The 18,198-nt window shown below is 45.8% G+C and overlaps 1 protein-coding gene across 1 annotated transcript in view; it reads right to left on the reverse strand.

Annotated features, from left to right (window-relative positions):
• Positions 1-18,198, reverse strand: part of LOC138246381 (cathepsin D-like) — a 111,061-nt gene that overhangs the window by 56,215 nt on the left and 36,648 nt on the right. The window contains exons 3-5 of the mRNA XM_069200949.1: positions 12,492-12,615; positions 10,602-10,720; positions 3,847-4,046 (exon numbers count right to left, since the gene is read on the reverse strand). Of these exons, the coding sequence (XP_069057050.1) occupies positions 3,847-4,046; positions 10,602-10,720; positions 12,492-12,615 (443 nt within the window). The remainder of the gene's footprint in view (positions 1-3,846; positions 4,047-10,601; positions 10,721-12,491; positions 12,616-18,198) is intronic.

Genomic DNA, 18,198 nt, shown 5'->3' on the forward strand with positions numbered 1-18,198 from the left:
TCATGTGGAGGTGCAGGAAAACGGGTAGAACTGTGTCGCAGCACTCAGACTTCAGTGGCAGAGAGGCTGGAGACACTTGGCCTAACCTCACTATTAGACAGCAGTTTAACACCCCCACCATCAAGTTACGCTCTCTGTATGGCCACCACAGCAGTGGTAATGTGACCAAGGGCCCCTGCCACATCCCTACTGAACTGCCCCCTTTTGGCCTGCAGTGTCAGAGTGCACCTGGATAAGGCTGAGGTCACGTGTGCAAGACCTCCAGTGGATTGTTAAGGCAACCATGCGCATATCACTGTTCCTCCCTCTGCGTCTCCTGTTGCTACTGTCCTCTGCCAACTGCGTGCATAATTTCTCAATTACATCAATCAGCCTGTCCATTTTAGTGGCCATTGTATTGAATCCCAGTGACATAGCATGCTGCATGTTATGTAATTTACTGTTCACACCTTTCATTTCTTGGTGCTGCAGGCACTGAATATGCAGCATGGGTGCCTCAAGATCACCATACATTGCTTCCTGTCCTGCACTGGGCTAGGAGCTAGAAGCGCATGCACATGAGGTCTATCACGATGCCTACGGGCATGCACTGCAGTATGCTGGTGTTGGGGGCTGTCAACTCATGGCTAGATGGTGTTGGGCGGCTGGACGGGCTCCAGTTCATCACATGAAGGTGGCTATGGTGAGAATAAGACACTGCTGGAGTGGGAGTGGGCATGAGGTGCTGTGAATTCACTGTCCCCAAATACTGCTCCTTCCTCATCCATTGGGACCTGTTCATCTACCTCCTCAGTTGGATACTCTATTTCTTCATCACGTGCATCTATTAGAGGAAAGGCCACACTATTAATTTTGTTGTTTGGGAATGCCATTTGAGTTGCACATAATATTTTGAATAAATGTCTGACACTGAGTGCACCCTGGAATTGTTTCACTGCAAGTCCCATGATGCACCATGAGGGCTACTATTCCTGTGTACTGGTGCCATATTAATCTGTCCATCTCAGTTCTAGGTTCACATGCATCTACCATACAGGGGTACACTTACCTTGCGATGATATCGCTGATGACGTGTCAAGGCTGCCACATCCCTCATCTGCCTCTCTCAGGACCACGTCCTGTTGCCTGGGACTCACTAAGATGGTTGGCCACACGTTCTTTGGTGAGAGACCAGACGTCGTACCACCTCTTACATATTTCTTCAACTGAGCACTATGCAACACCAACAGCATTAATTTTCAGCTGCATGTCCTTCCAGACCTTGCATTTCCGGATTTCAGGCATTGTCAAGGATGCACGTCCGAACAGCTGCTCATGGTAGTTGCAGCAGTCTGCCAGTATCTCTAGTTCTTTTTCCGAGAACTTCAGTTTGCGCTTCCTTGCGGCCGTCTCCTTCTGTGGATGTTGGCTAGAGATTCCTGCACAGTATTCCAATACTCCAAGCACTCCTCAGGTCACTGGTGTGGGGCAGCACTTTTGTCCTCCACACTGTGGCTGCTATCCTGGCTTGTCGTGGGCAGCGTGTCCTGTGGTTAGGGCCCTTGCCATGACCCAGGAAGCATTTTCTCTGGTTTTGGACAATGGAGGCGATTAAAAAGGCAATTGCAAATTGAGTCGCTATTTAGTGCTGTGATTCATTAGCAAATACGTTTTTTTGGCCGTCATGCCACAGTACATTCCATTTTGCTATTCTCTAACTGCAAATCGCAACATTTCACAATTAGAGCATCGCAAAATGCTTGTTTCATGCATGTGGCCCATAATTACTTGAATGGCTAGGCAGTGTTTTGCCTTTAGAAAAAGTCTAAGTATTTGTATCATCCTAAAGTTCAATAGAATAGTAAATGTTACCTAGCTGTGCAGTAAAATACATTTCTTCCCAAAGGTTTAAGAAGGTGCAATCTGACTTCTGTAATATTGCATCAGGACTTATCTGATTTAGGGTACAGAGCGAACATCAGAGTGACCAAGAACTAACGTAAGCCTACGTGCTTTGTCAGCCTAGAAAGTTCTGTTAAGTATTCAACATTCAGTAAACATATTAGTAAGCAGCTGGCTCCTCTTACAGGCAGCAGCCCCCATCACAAAATTCACAAGAGCATAGGCCATTGCTCTTGAACTGATTAAGGCATGTTCTCGGCACACAGGGAGTCTATCTTCTTCCGTTGCAGACCATGACAATGACAGGTCGGGTCATCATTTCTTGGATATGTTCCCAGTACTATATAAGGGCACCAAGATTAGCGCCTCTGGTCCTGATCCTTCATCTGCTGACATTTAGAGAACTGGCTTGTAGTCAAAAGTAATCTGGAATAGCTGCCTTACATATCCAGGCTGTACTCTCAAACAGGGGTCACTGGTGTCAGATCAATCAAACACCAAGAACTGATAAATCACTTGAAATTTTGACCACAGTATCTAGGTGTCCATAGTGATAACAGGCATCCCAAAATACTACCAGACAGTATATATTTCTCTCAAACAATTCCTCAGCCAATCACAGCATGTTACGGAACTTGTGCTCTGACTGCTGGATGTGAGGGGGGATGGGCCAATAGAGCAGGGGCACTGTGTCTGTTAAGGTATTGCTTCTTTGCAGACCCCAGACTAACAGTGCAAAACAGGCCTGATCCACTGGGTAAACACAAAGGGTCCTGCTCTGCTCCAATAAAGGTCATGTTGGTCCAAACCAGAGACAGAATAACCTGGCTACAATGGCCAGACCAGAGAGGGGAAAGGGTAGAAGGCAATGCGAGGGAGCAGAGGTGGGGGAACAAGCATCACATAGCGTGGAGCAAAGGGAGACAGCTACCCGGAAACCCATGGCGTAACGAAACTTGAAGGGGCCCCATGCAAGGTACATGGAGGGGACCCCTTCCAGACTCAATCGGGAGCAGAGAAGGCTGAGGGGGTCCCTGGAGCTAGGGAGCCTCCTGCACACCAGAGGCTGCGGGTGCCTATGTTACCCCACTGCCGGAACCAATGGAACTAAGAATCCTTGAGATGCTGCATTGCCCTCAGATAATCGATGAGGAGTGTAGCTGGAGAATCCCTCATAAAGAGGCCTTTAAGGTTTTTTTTTTTCTTGCAGAATTTAGCTTTGTTTCGAGACAGGATCAAGCATTGTTCAACTTCCTATGACAAACTGCAGCTAATTATTTCGCCGTTCCTTTCTCCGGCTGCAAAATTGGAACTTCCTTTGTAACTGGGACCTAGAGATGATTTTTATGAAGTACAGAAGAAAGGGACAGAAGATGGTCGCAAAATAGCAAAGTTTTACAAACATATCTAAACATAGATATTTACTTCATTTGCCAACTTAGCTGTACAATCATTACAAATTATATATCCTCCCTCGGAAGTATAAATGAGGTCTACTAAATACAACTCATCAAGTATAATCAGTGAAGGTTAATGCCACTCAGATCTTTATTTCTCAGTTTCTGGTGTGGAGTTGAAAAGGACTGTACCCAATAAATTCTAATCACCTGCAATGATGTATTAATCGTGTCGTAGCCTGGACATAGGCGCAGTAGTGACCCACTTTAAAAGGCAGTTCACTTTGGGTGAACACCATCCTGGGAAGGGTCAAGTACTCCACGGGGACGCAATGTGTATCACAAATCTAGTAGAGCATCTTTCAGAGGATACCAGGCCTGCAGGGAAACATCCATGGCGGCCAGAAATGAAATTATGACATGAGATGCAGGGCGGCACACAGATACCAGGTTTTTGGTTTAGAAGGAGCTGGCTGTGCTGCATATTTAATCACACCATCCTGCATTACCAGGCCCAACTTGGCTACATCGGTGCAAGGCTTAGGGCCTCAGATAGTGCCTCACTCACCTGTTCAGGTAGAAGGAGAATTCATTTCTATCCACTAGGGCCTGCTTCATGATGTTGTCAAAGACAGGGAGCACTCCATCTACGGATATGGTGGGGTAGCCCATTCCAAGGATGCCATCGAAGGCTGCAGCAATGAAGATGATTCCAGGCTGTTTCACTGCCTCTGCAAAGGTCTGGTTAAGAATTGACAGGTTTGCAATCTGCAAGACAGGTTTTAAACATGGATGAGGAACAGAACTATGGTGTGCAGATGTAAAAGCAGGAGATGGTGACGCTAAACTGAAACATGGTGAGGGACAGAGCCACAGCCTGTGGTGTTGGGGGCAGGAAAGAAGTAGGAGAGATTAGGGAATGAGAAGACGGATATGGCCAGTGGATGTGGCAATGAAGATGAGGGACATTGTGGATGAGTGGATATTGCAGCAGTAGAACAGTCAACGAGGATAGATGGGAATGCCACGGTAGAGAACGGGCGTGTGTATGCTGACACAGGAGAGAAGATAGGCTGAAGGACAAGGCCATGATCACTGTAGGAAGTAGCATGTGAGGAGCACAAGCGATGGGAAGACATGGTGAAGGACATGGTGAAGGCCTGTGCATGTGTAGAAAAAGGAAAATAGAAGGACATAGAGGAAAATAATTGTGAGAGGCAGAGAACTGGCCTCTGGCTGTGGAAGTGGTGGAAGGAGAGAGGCTTTGGGAGGGTTGGCAAGGGAAAGAGCTTGTGAAAGTTGGAGCATAAGTGCTGTGGTAGAGGTGAGGAGGAACAGTAGTGAGAAATAGCAACATGGATGTGAATGTGGGACCTTAAATCTAAACAGGTCCAGTGGAAAGATTTAAGTAGTGCATCTAGTAGTTTTCTTTTAGTATCTGGTACCTAGCAGTACTGGCTGTAATGAAGGATTCCATCCACCTAGATGGGCCAACAAGAACACCAAGCTTCTAGGAGAAGATGTGAAAGTCAGGGTGCTCGTAGTGAAGTGAACTGAGAAAAGAAGAGCAGTAGATGCAGAAGACAAGGGAAAGTATAAAAGGTCAGTCTTCGACAACTTCAACATGAGAAGCTGAAGCGCCTTCCAGTGATCTATGACTATGAAACATTCGGATGAGTGGTGAGAAATTTAGGAAGAGGAAGAATATATGGGCCTCTCTAGCATATATGTGGTAAGAGAAGCCAAATGGGGAAGACAACATTATAGAGTGGAACAGGACAGGATCCACGGCTCTGGCTTGAGGGGCTCCAACGCGTAATAGAGTAGTTGGGGAATAATTGAATTGCCAGATTCGGTCAGGATGTCAATGACAATGAGGGTCATTAGGGTGGATAGTAGGATAAGGTGGTCGACAATGCGAAAGCTACATAGAGGTCATCTTTAGAGTAATGATAGATGAGAGGTGGTGGTGTGTGAAAGAGATGAAGTTAGTTGTGTGCTAGCAGGAAGTTTATGTGGAGTGACAAGCACAGAAAGCAGAATGAAGGGGACTGAGTTAGTGAATGAAGTTTGGACATAGGCTAGGATGGTTAAAAGACAAAGCAATCCAATATCTTCTATAAGAAAGGAAGCTGGGACACTGGATGGTAATATCAAGGATTGGGCAGGTCAGCTCTTGGATTGTTTCATCATGGTAGTACTACAGATTTAAAGCAAAAAAAGGTTTAATAATTTTGGCAAATTAATTAAAAAAGACGTTAAGCAGAGACCTTTGACGGCGAGAGTGAGAGGTTGCAAGGGTTGAATGCTGACTGGGACAGGTGGACAGTGTATAATGGGTTGGCAGATGTGAGAATGGGGCTGAGCTCTCTGAGTGTTGTGGCAGTGAGTATGCAGTCTATGAGAGTGTGCCTGCACAGTCACGGTGATGTAAAAGGTGGTGATGGGACAGTGAATGTGTCTACCTTTTGTCTGGTTGTAGTGATTCTGGAAAAGGAGCCAAAGCAACACCTGCTGTTTAGAATAGAGGATGTGTGATTGTTCTGCCTGGTGCAGAGTGCAAGTTGTGGATAGGAATGCAGGCCTCTTGAATATCATGCCCAGGTGATCTCAGCTTGTGTACTCTAGATTACTGTAACATACGTTATCTCAGCCTGCTTGAAACAAGTTTACTGAATCTATGGAGGAATCAGAACCCCGGAAAGAGGCTCATCTTAACAGGTCCAATTATGTTTCTTAAGGCAAACTCCATCTTTGCTGACTCATTAGCAAGTAAAGGGTCCCTTTCAAAAGCTCTCTGCATCATTGTACATTGTTTTTAACACTGGGAAAACCTGCATAAAAGAACAATTTAAATGCTACCTCTTGGATTGAAGCCTGAGTGCTCCACCTCCCAGAAACTGTTTCTGTGCTCATCACTCCAGTAAACTGCCTGCTTGCACATAACTATCTTCATCAAAACCACCTCTCATTTATCCTTAATAAAGGACCTGTCTGCAGCTTTCGGCGTTGTTCATTACCTTCCACTACTATCCACCCTAATGACCCCCGTTATCACTGGGCCAGCCTGGATGGGTTTTCTTGATACCTCTCTGAACAATGCTTCATTGTCACCTTCCAATTTAATCATTCTCCAACTAGTTTATTACCCGTTGGAGTCCCTCGAGGCTGATTTGCGGGTCCTCGCCTGTTCTCCCTGTATAACATCATCTTCTCATGTGCCTCAAGCTACTCTTTGCTGTTCCCAAGTTCAAGAGATCATGGTTAGGTGGACAGTCTCTCGGCTTTCTGGTCACACACCTCTGGAACAATTTCAGAACCATACACGGTCACTCTGCTTTTAGGGAAGCTTTAGAAACATACTTATTTTGCCAATGTTTTTTTACTCCGAATCTATGCTGGTTCGCAGATCATCTCTCACACCTGCAGTTGACTATTCTTAGTGCAAAGATGCTTTTGTAGTAAATACGCTCTCAGTAAGTTGCAAATCAACACGGAAGTTACTTAGGGTGGAGTTGAAGTGAGTCTATTACAGAAGCAGACCGGCATTGTATCATCTTTGGTACATGATAATGTGCCTCAGGCTTTTTTGTGTGTTTGTAGGCGTGCAGTGATCACCACATGCATATCTCGGTTTTCAGTGTTAGGGGTGATCCAGGGATGGGGATGACAGGCTGCGAGGGGAAAATACTGTGGAAGCAGAAGGGTGTTTACTTGATTTGCCCTGTTCAATAATTCAATCAGTTTGTTGCAGAGATGTAAGCGAGCAGTGTGCTTAATTTCAAAATGAAAGCAGTAAACCAGGGGGGTGTTTAATTTTTAATAACCGGATGGTAGTGTTTTGCGGAGATGCTTGTTGATATTTATATGATGATCAGAAAGAGATGCGTCGGTGATAGGGAGAGAGGTGGTGAGTGTGTTTGTGATGTGTACGAGGACGAAGGGTTTATGATTGCACGGTTGTTCTGCATGAGTGTAGTGTATGTGTTAAGCGGTGACTGATCAAAAAGGAGTTGAGAAAACAATGCGTTGTAAGTTTATAGTTAAGGTTTAAATTAAAACCTCCGATATTAATTAGTAGTGTGGTGGGTGCTAGCTGTTCAAGGTCAGAATCAAAGTCTTCAAAGAAAGAACTGATTGCCCTGGAGATAGGTGTCAGAATATTTGCCTCGGAATGGGCAATAACTACGATGAATAGTATTTGAATGAGGTGGAGAAGGGATTGTTTTTTGGGAAGGGAACACACATGAACGACGAGTATGCCAACTGTGCTGCCATTGCGGTGGAAGAAGACATGACTGGTGTGGGACTGGGGCTTTTGTGGCAGAGTATGTCTTCGAAATCTACCCAGATCTGTGAAGAGTAAACTTGGACAGTGAGAGTCAGAATGTTCAGTAACAAAGAAAGAATTGTTTCAGGCAGGTTAGGCATTCCATACACCAAAGAAAACGATTATGAGTCATAGTGTCCTGGTACTCACAGGTTTGCTTAATGTTTGGGCCTCAAGGATAGATGAGTTGGTTAAAAGCCACTTTAGTGGGTGCTGAATTGAGACACAAGTCAGGGCAGCATGCTGACATGGTTGGGGAAAAGTGCACGGAACGTGTATCATGAAGTGCTTTGAAGGCCTAACGTTTTGGGAAATGTGAGGGGAAGAAAAAGGAAGGCTAATGTGTACGGTAGTAACATGTGGATAAGGGGATGCCATGTAGGATTATGCTTATAAGCATGAAGCTTATATACCTCTTTCACTCAACCATTCACAAAGCTGGCAATCCCATGGGATACAAACAAGACCAGGTGAACTGTGCACTAACAGAAAGAGGAAAAGGGGGCAACAATGGGAGATTTACATGGTCCAGTGCATCAGTCTCCCTGATTACATATCAAAAAACAAGATGCTCAGTTCCAAGGAATAGGGCTCCACGCTTCCTACTAGGGCAGGAGTCACGAGGTCTCTGCAAGCATGTATAAACTAGGAACAAGGGCCCTGACTCACCATCTGGTGACATGCTTCATCATTGGGCCATTCCTACACTACAGAACCCGAAATCTGACCAGGTTTCAGGTTCTGTACTGCAGGAAGTACCCACACACGATCCCTCTATGCAGACACCGATAGTTGAGGTGTTAGGCACACATCAGATACTATTTCGAGGGAACCAGATCATTATATCTTGCTTCCCCTTCTTCTGTGTTTAATCTTGACAGGGGTGTCAGGTTAGAATAAAGATTGGCCTTCGTGGCACCCTTAGTCAGTTTTTTAAACACTTTCTTTCATCTAATCCCTCAGGCTTGCATTTACCTTTGGCAAATTTATCAAAAAGATCTCTGGTAAAGAGCCCTCTTGAATCGCCCGTCAGGCATTGCAACGTTAGTCTGACAAGGAACATGGCCCAATGATGAAGCATGCCACCGGATGGTGAGGGCCCTTGTTCCTAGTTTATACATGCTTGCAGAGACTTTGTGACTCCTGCCCTAGTAGGTAGCGTGGAGCCCTATTCTATGGAACTGTTCATCTTGTGTTTTGAAATGAACTGTGCACTAAGACAGGTGGAAGTGTAGGTGTGCAAATCGTGTTCTGGGGCAGGGTTGCATCTCTGCAGCACCCAGTGCACATGTTGGGTTGAAATGTAAAGGGAGATGATATAGAGATGGAGGCAGCGAGTACTCGAGACTGAGTGAGAATGATTCGCCATCAGTATCCCATAGTACAGCTGAGCCTTGAATGTCAATTCAACACAAAGCCCAGGGGAACGCGAGTGACATCACTCACACTTTGAACTTGATGACATCACAGCATTAACCCCTTGCCTTTTCTTCAAAAACCTCTTATTTGCTACTCTGGTTTAGGTTTAGGAGTCTGGGAAGGAGTGGAAACTACAGAAACAGCCTGCTCCTATCTTCATGCCTGATACCAGGGATAGCAATGGCTGTGCCAACAGTCCCTAATGGCAACCTAGTGCCCCCAGCTGCCCCCCCAGCTGCTTCTGACTGATGACCTACTTAGGATCTTCATTCATACTATTGGCTAGCTCTCCACTCCCTCAAGTCAGAAGTCTGAATTATGAATACTGGGGCTTATTGAAAGTTTGGGAGATATCTGAACCTCCTCCCAGTTGTGGAGATGGTTCTAAACCCAAAAGAGAATTTCAAGTGGAGTCTCGTTCACTGTACTATTACTCTGGTGGTATATATTCTGCCACTAGGTTTGCTTCTGGATTTGGCACTTCCTCCATAAACTGGAGTTTTTCCATTACAAGTTCTAAATGACTCTCTGTATTTTTTGGAAACAAATCCAATCAGGTTTCCCTGTGACCGGCAATGTATCAGACCATGCTCTCTCCCACTGGTAATGGCGTGTTCCTGAAGAGTTGGTGTTTCTAAACTGGGATCGTAGAGCTAAAGAAGTACAGACACAGATTGTCACAACAACTGAAGGAATTAGGTGGAACAGGCACAGCAGCTCTCTAGGATCTTAAGTCTGAACTGGTACAACCTGAGCAGGCACTAGAACTTAAGGACTGACCAAGTACAGACACAGAAGGTCACCATTACTGAAGTACCGAACTGGAGCAGGCACAGCACCTTACTGGACCAAAGGGCTGAACAGGTCCAGAAGTAACAGGTTTCTTATAGTGAAGTGACTAAGCTGGCTTAAACTCGACATTTCACTAACACCGCGAAAACTAAATGAGAAACCACCTCAGCGGCGCCACAATAATATTGTTTCACTCTTGGGGTAATAGCAAAGCAAAATTAAGGGAAATCAATGCAGAGGACTAATGCATTCAATCTGTGTTTAACCTCATCGTAACAGTTTAAATCTCTGAGGGTCCACTCAGATTGTCATCCTTCTTGGGTTGATAAAATGAGTACCTCCAAGTTAGGTAACTACAAACCTCTGTTAGTTCAGCATCAAGGTTGAATGTGTTCACAAATAAATATGTTATATTTAGAATATTTGGGGACTGTAAAGTTGAGATAATCTCAGAAGAAGATCCGCTTGTTTTATACCACAATAGATTTCCAGTTCTTTGCAAACACAAGATATGATTTTTAGGGAATTATCCTGAACACAAAGTGTACATTAGTAACCCTTCATACGAGCATTACCTAGCCGACATGAGACATCAGGCGGGGCCTTTAACGATAAACACTGTCCCTGGACCTCTTACATTATGGGCATACAAAAATATCAGTGCTCTGCAGAACAAATGCGTGGGAGCCTTAAGGTATCATGAGCATGGGGTAAGCTCTGAGGTATAGATTTGTGGAGAGGGTCCTGTTGGCAATTCATTCCTCGCCATCTTATTCACTTACAGTAACTGTGTCCTGGCTCAGAAAGCCCGTCAAGCTGCCGGTGCCATAGCGAATCGCAAAGTCGGTGTTGTTCTTTTCATAGGTACTGGAGGAGTCGGAGTTGTATCGCTTGTGCACCCCTAAGTATCAGAAAGAACAAGAGAATGATGAAGACAGTCAAAAAGTACATCACCTGCTTTGAAAAGAAGCAGTGCGCCTTGTGGTGCAACGAGGTCCTATGGACGAAAGCCGAGCCCAGCTATAGACTGGTGAGGTGAATACCAGAGGTATCTCCATGGATACAACCCAAACCTTGTCTCCTAGTGTAAGAGAGCCTACTTGTCTCCATAAGGACACCCCAGGAGTCCCTCTAGGATTAGCCAGCTCAGAGGAAACCCCTGAGGAGACTCTAGAGGAACGCCCAAGGAGGTCCTCTAGGATTAGACAATCGAGTGATGGCGGATCCCTGAGGAGTCTCTGGAGGTACGCTCCAGGAGTTCCTTTAGGATGAGACGGACCAGCCTGTGGAGGTGAACCCCTGAACAGTATCAGTACAAACACACCAGGACTTCCCTTAGGATTAGACGGCACAGTGATGGGAAGGCGAACTCCAGAGGAGTCTCCAGAGGTACACCCCCAGAGTTCCTAGTGATTGGGAGCGAACCCCTGACTAATCCCCAAAGATACACTGCGCAAGCTCATTTAGCATTAGATGGCCCTGTGGTGGGGAGGCGAACCCCTGTAGAGCCTTTCTAGGTACACCTAAGGAGTTCCTCTAGGATTAGATGATCCAGTGAGAGGCAGGTGAACCCCTGGGATTAGATTGCCCAGTGGTGGGGTGGTGAACCCCTGAGGAGCCCCAGCGGGTATGCCCAAGAAGTTCCTCCAGCATTAAATGACCCAGTGCTGGGTAAGGTGTACGCATCCACACTCCTCTCTAGGGTATTCTTTAATAGTGTTTATTATTGTTTTAGCACGTTGTCTGCAGACAGAAGAGGACCATAAACAATGAAATAATGTTTTGTTGGAACCGTGTTCACCAGCCCCTTCTTCAGCTACTTAAGCCGGTAGCTCACTATGGCCCGCCCAGCCGCACTTCCCTAGCACGCTTCAGTATGTAAGTAAGTGGAAGGGGCCTGCCACTGGTCTCACTCCCACCCTCCTTCTTGCTGTAGTTTCAGAGAGAAGACTCTGTAATCAGTCACTGAGATAACAGGAGGATGCAGCAGGTACCAACTTCAATATTTGCCAGAAACATCAATGTAATTGAGAAGTCTTGGGCAGGAAAGACACTGAAGCAAGTGCTCTTACTAAAACTGCATGGGGATTACAAAATGTACTGTTCACAACCGAGGTCAAACTGCCCCTTTAGAGCTTTGCATGGTTCGGGGCCTCTTTATCTGAGGTGTCTTGTGAGCAGTATCTGCAGCCTCAGATCCACAGATGATGTGAACCTGAACAGACTGAGGGCACAACACTAGCCTCTTCGGCAGGGCACATTCTTTAGTGCTGTGAAGAAGGGATGTACTTCGCTGCCCTGGTATAATACAGTCTGCCATAAATACATTTATTCGCCTGCGTGGCAGAAATCTCTGTGCCTACAGACGAGAGTTTGCCACTTTTGAGTGGAGTACCAACTCAACCAACAGTGCATAAGCCGCATGGGTTTTTGTTTGGCTATTGACTCTCCACTGAGTGTATCCCTTTTTGCGTGCTAATTGTTATGAGAAGTACACTGACGCGCCCTAAAGTGAGGTTGTTTTTTCAGTTGCCCACTATAGATGACCAGCTATGGTTAGGTGGTAGAGCGGATCACTGGTGCTAGACTCCATGAAGACTCAAGCGCGGCCCCATTTCCAACAGGAGACACTGTGGGTGTGCCTGTGTCCTGCTTCTGCTCTACATACTTACAGCATGCAATGTTGAAGAAGGAGCATTTGACCGAAGGCACCCAGAGGTTGGACGAGCCAGTGTCAAATATGACGGTGAACGTCTGGGGAGGGGTACCGATGGAAATCTCGCCGTAATACTGCGCCTGAAAGAGAGCACACAGCAGTTACTAGCAACAAGCAAATGTTTACAGTCAGCAAAAGCAAAGGCTACACCAGCCAGAGGAGACTGGACTTGCAAAATAGGTGGTGGAACAACAAAGATCTCAGCCATTTACCCGATAGTTTTGAGAGAAAACTTAGCATCCATGTATGTGTATTAGGGATTTAGCCAGGGTTCTCCTCCTCCCAAACTTTCCACAAAGGATAGTGCATGTACCCATCCTAGTGGAAATTCCAGCTGGCTATCTGCAAATGGTTAATTTCTAATGCATCAAATTGTAAACATATGGATTTTGTCTAACAGGAGCTTTTCGTTTAAGTTGATATTTTTACAATTCAGTGTCCAAAATGCAGTATGACACTGAAATCTATTTGTGAACATCAAATTGGAATTTTCACTAGGGAAGCCTTCTGGTCTTCCTGCCCCAGCTCTGTGATATCAGTCAGCAGGAGTGAGTCCTAAAGTGTCTCTCGTTAGTGAGTATGCTTGCCAGAGAGATACCATTTCTGCTTCACCTCTTACCCGACAGCTGGTCTCTGCTTTGTGGCTGGACAGACCTGGACGCCGGCACCGTGCAGCTCACAGGCACTGAAGACATGGCTGTTCCCAAAATGATACTAAAGGGTCACACCACCAGCAGACAGAACCATTTCCCACCACTAGGAGGGCATGGACGAGTCAGAGCCCAGGATCACAAGCATCAAATGCTCGTACAGATCACCAAGGTTGGTAGACACAACCACATGTGCAGCTACCTCTTCAATGCTCCACTCCATACATAAACATGGCTACACTTCCACATTAACACATGAGCAGCCTCTTCCACACACATGTGACACTAAAACACGTCCCACAAAGGCCACACTGCATTCACGCGCCTTACTCGATCCCTAGGTTAGTGGCTTAGAAGCATACGTGTCCTACCTCTCACTTCTTTCGCCTGACTAAATGTCAAGGTGCAGTAACAGAAACAGGTCACACACAGCATCGAAAGCACTTCCTGAGGAGGCCACACCTGAAACACACCCCCTTGCAACCAAGTACACCCACAGGGTAGCATGCAGCCCATCAGCAAGCACACTTCTGCATCTCATAAGTGTATGAATACAGGTGTAAGTACAATAGCGGTCCAGTCTTAAGCAGGAAAAGAAGATTCCACTCACAAACTTCATATAGTTGTACCCTGTGTCTGACGTGCTGCAGTCAGGGTGAGGTTGGGCGCATCATTTTAAGGACTCTCTGTCTGGCTAGTTTCTTCTTGGGAGGGAGCTTCTCTGCTTTACAGAAACTGACATCTGATTTAAACCTCCTTGTTCCCCTCTCTTTGTGTATTTCCAGGCTTTCCTTTCCCTTGCAGGGCTGTAGTTTACCTCCAGATCCACACAAACGCTGTTCCACTGGTGGGTCTCTGGTTCTCGTGAAGGGGGCTGGATAGTGGCTGGTGTGGAACGCATGTTGGAGGCGACCCTTGAACATGCATTTGTCTCATACGTGAATAATGTCTATGGTTGTGCGCTCGACCACCCTCTACTCCGTCAGGCCCAATGGGCCGGTCGCGAGTGGCTTGTGTGGGTGAGAAGGGAATGGTCTGTGACTCTTCTATGCTGGGACTCACCACAAACAGCTCTGCACTACAGCATTCTTCTAATGACTCAAAGGAACAGGCATACACGACTGCACTATTTACTGCACACATCCAGAGTAACAAGGTGCAAACCCCTCTCCGTTCCCAGCGTTTTGTGAAGTTCCAGCTTTTTGCTGTTGGTGGAGACTCCAGGTTTACAGTGGCCTTTAAGCAAGGTTATTTTCACCATATAGGCCCTCATTACGAGTTGAACCGAATAGGATGGGGTATTTACCATATGTGATAAATGCCATTACTCCAGGGTGAGGTAATTACTACCCATAGCAAACAACTCCTGTTCGGAATTTTCAATTGGAAAACGGGGCATTGCATGCAGATTTGGAATTTTGACACACTGAATTGTGCATATTTTGCCTTTTTCTCAGGCCTTTGCCACGATAAATATTGTCAGGCGTGGCATACCGGATTCTATCAAAGATAAACTACCAGGGTGCGGTACTTATCACAAACCTCCTACATTTGATCTCTGTGCAAACAAGCGTGTGCACAGGGATCAGAACTGATGTCCTTAACTTGTAATGAGAGTCATAGAGAGGCACTTTTCTCTCCCATTGAACCCACCCAAGCTGGGAAATGCCTGCAGATTTTTATCTGGACTGTTAACCTGCTAAAAGCTTTTCTAAAAAGAGTGGCAAATATTTGCAAATTTTTCTCTGAAAGTTTACCTTTTGCTGACCTTTTCTGTGCACGGTAGCGCTTGACTACATGAAGGAGAAGAAACTGTTTTCTACGATGCACACAGTCTCATTTTGTTAGTGTTAAAAAAGAACAGTTATAACGTACTTTGTTACAGATTTTCACACGGACGTGGCAAAGTAAGCAACTCTGAAAACTTTGCAAATTTGTAAACTTGTCCATCACCCTTCACGAAGGCTGAATAAAGTGCAGGGCTGTCCTTAGAACTAGTTATCTCAGAGCTGCAGGTGAAACACTGGGACTTCTCCACCCCACAGCAGATGGTAATTATTGGCAAATGCTCTTATAGTTTTCACAAACATTACTGATTTCAAGTCTAGTATTTTGCATTCTGACAACAATGCACACTACAGTGGCCATTTAGAGTTTGGCAGAGCAGGTGAGTTACCATAACTTGGCAGTTTACCTACCCCATCAAACTTGCTGTTGCCCCAGTCCATTTTGAGATGGGGGAACCACAGAGTTACCACCGGTGGAGCCTCTGCTGGCTTTGTTGGCGGAAACCCTTCACCTGGTGACCCATCCACCATTGATGATGGTCACCAAATATAGGGTGAGACGAAGGTCGATAGATTTCTGTACCTTGGACTATGATGCAAGAATGATGGTCCTTGGCAGGGAACTCAATTAAGGACCCCATCAAGCAGGAGTAAACTCCATACCCAAGACCAGCCCCTTCACAATTATAAGAGCTCGAGGTGAAAAACCCAGGTTATACCTAGGAAATCTGGTGAGGAAATTACTGATCCTCCCAGTAATTCCTCATTTCTTAGGGGGCCAACAGGGTCACACTCACACTCTTAAGAATCCTAAGGCCCTGGGGCTACTGATACCCCCAAGTCCTAGGACAATCGTAATGTGGCCCTATAGTGGTCCACCTCTACCTTTAACTCACTCAAAGCCAGCATTATGTAGCAAAAACAAATCACCAATGCCTATCGGCTACATGAAGAACATAACACTATACACAGGGTCCTAATGCTAATGTTGTTATGTTATGTTAAATCAATTTATATAGCGCATAGCTACCTGAAGGCCTCCCAGCACTTCAGCAGAACTTATCAGCGAGTATAAAAGAGATCAGTATAGCCATGTTTTCAGTAGCCGCTTAAAAATTAGTTCCTGGTCGGTGAGCCGCAATGATAAAGGCAATGAATTACATAGCTTTATACCTTGATCCGACAAGGACCTTCCGCCCCATCTGGCCTTTTCTACAGAGGGGATTACTGCTAAAGCTGCTGATGAAGATCTAAGGTGTCTCGAAGGCTTATAAAATGTGGCCAAAGACCGCAGATGCAAGAGAAGGAAGCAATCTGTGCCACAGGGCCATGAGAAGGGCTATGCTCATCAGAGCTTGCCTTAAGCCTCAAAATGTCCTGAGTTTGTATTCTCATCACACAGATATGGACAGCATCCTGCCCCTCTGTACCACTGCTGTGGATGCACAACAGCTCAAATGTAGCTTTAGGACCAGTCCCTTCTTATATCATGTATCCTCCCTGTCATTATGTTTGTGCATCACCCCTAAATCAACAAGTGACTGTAATACAGAAAAGTACCTCCATTCTTACAATGGACACAGTGAAGAAATCTGTAATTGCCAAAGTTACTGCAGGAACATGGGATAATATATGTATCTCCCTTGTAATGCCAACTGACCACTATTAATGACTGGTGACACTTCAACATCTGCATACGCCTGTACACCCTGGGGTGGTCACTGAAGCACTAGCTTGTCATGTCTCTGCATGATCTAGCAGGAGCAGTGAAATAAGCCTACAACCAGGCACATGCAAGGACATGTAACAACAGTGAACATGCCTTTGACCTCTTTATGGGCTAGCTCAGATGCCTTAATGGCTCAGGTGCACCTTGCAATATGGCGTAGAGAAGGTGTAACATCAAACCTGTAACTGCCTGCTACATAACGACTCAGTATGGAATGTGTACCCATTTCAGCGGAGGGGGCAAGGCCGGTGAAGGGCCAAGTCATGTTGAAGATGAGGCATGCACGCTTTTGGTACTACACTAACAGCAGCAGGATGTGAGCGCGTCCACATCATGTGGTTTCTGACCCGGATGGCGTCAAGAAGGTTTGTCATGACATAAATGACTGGCCTTTCTGCACTGTGGCTAGTTTCACTCTTAGTAACACATCAAGGAGAATGCATTAGGGAGAGAGGACTGCAGGATGCCCCACCACCACAGCGCTCAGTCTCATGATATATGCACACCATGGCGACAGAAAAGAGAAATAATTGGAGAAAGAGTCAATAAGCATGCTACACATTTGCCTGGCTATAGAAGGAACACAAGTTGTTCATATTATTAGTTAACTAATAGGCGGAGGAAACTAGCATGTGTAATAGAACCCTATTAGAGTACACCTGATGCATCCAGTCACCTTGGTCGGTGACCAGTGGTGCATTGGACCTGCACTCTGAACCCTTGTCATGGCCCTACTGGTTAATAATGGACGCACCTCATGCTAGGTCCCTTATATTGGCTTTTCTGCCAGCTTTTAACTGCACCCAAGCAGGAGGGGTTACAGCTGATCTTTTAACTTTGATCGTTCGTGGACATTCCTGAGGCTACACTGGTTTTAGTGGTGCAAACCTGGTAATTCTACTTGCTCCACCACAACAGGAAAGTTCATTCCATGACTGTGTTCTCTTCTGCCAACTACTGGGCCTCCAATACCCTAAAATGCAACTTATAACACTATACACTAGTTTACATAGTTGTACATCATAGCGCTCACAGAAGAGCATACCAGGCCCGACCCTGCTTAGCGTTTCCAAGATCGGGCGCATTCAGGAGAGGGTGCCACTCCACGGCACACAAAACTGCACCTCTGCGGAATTCCACAGAGTTTTTTATCAACTCAGCGGAATTCTGCAGAGTGGAACTCCGCCCAGGCCGACTCAAATGCACCAAACAGGTGTAAGCCAATTTTATAATGTTTTCAATGGAGAGCACAAGCACCTTACCCCTGGTTAGCAGGGCAAAAGAGCACAGTCATAAAAGCCAAAAAAGACATGTTCAGCAAAGGCAGGCAGGCAGGGGAAGGCAAAACTCTGGTGTAACCCTGCAGAAAGAGTCAGGTCCAACAGGACCTATTTACTCTGACAATGTGTGTTTATGGAACATTCTCTGAGAAAGTTTGCTCGCCAATGCCCCACCTTTCAGGTGCTGTTCTAAGACGGCTCAAATGCTGCTCCCTCA

Source organism: Pleurodeles waltl, chromosome 7 (genome assembly GCF_031143425.1).
Source record: "Pleurodeles waltl isolate 20211129_DDA chromosome 7, aPleWal1.hap1.20221129, whole genome shotgun sequence".
Taxonomy (NCBI): Eukaryota; Metazoa; Chordata; class Amphibia; order Caudata; family Salamandridae; genus Pleurodeles; species Pleurodeles waltl.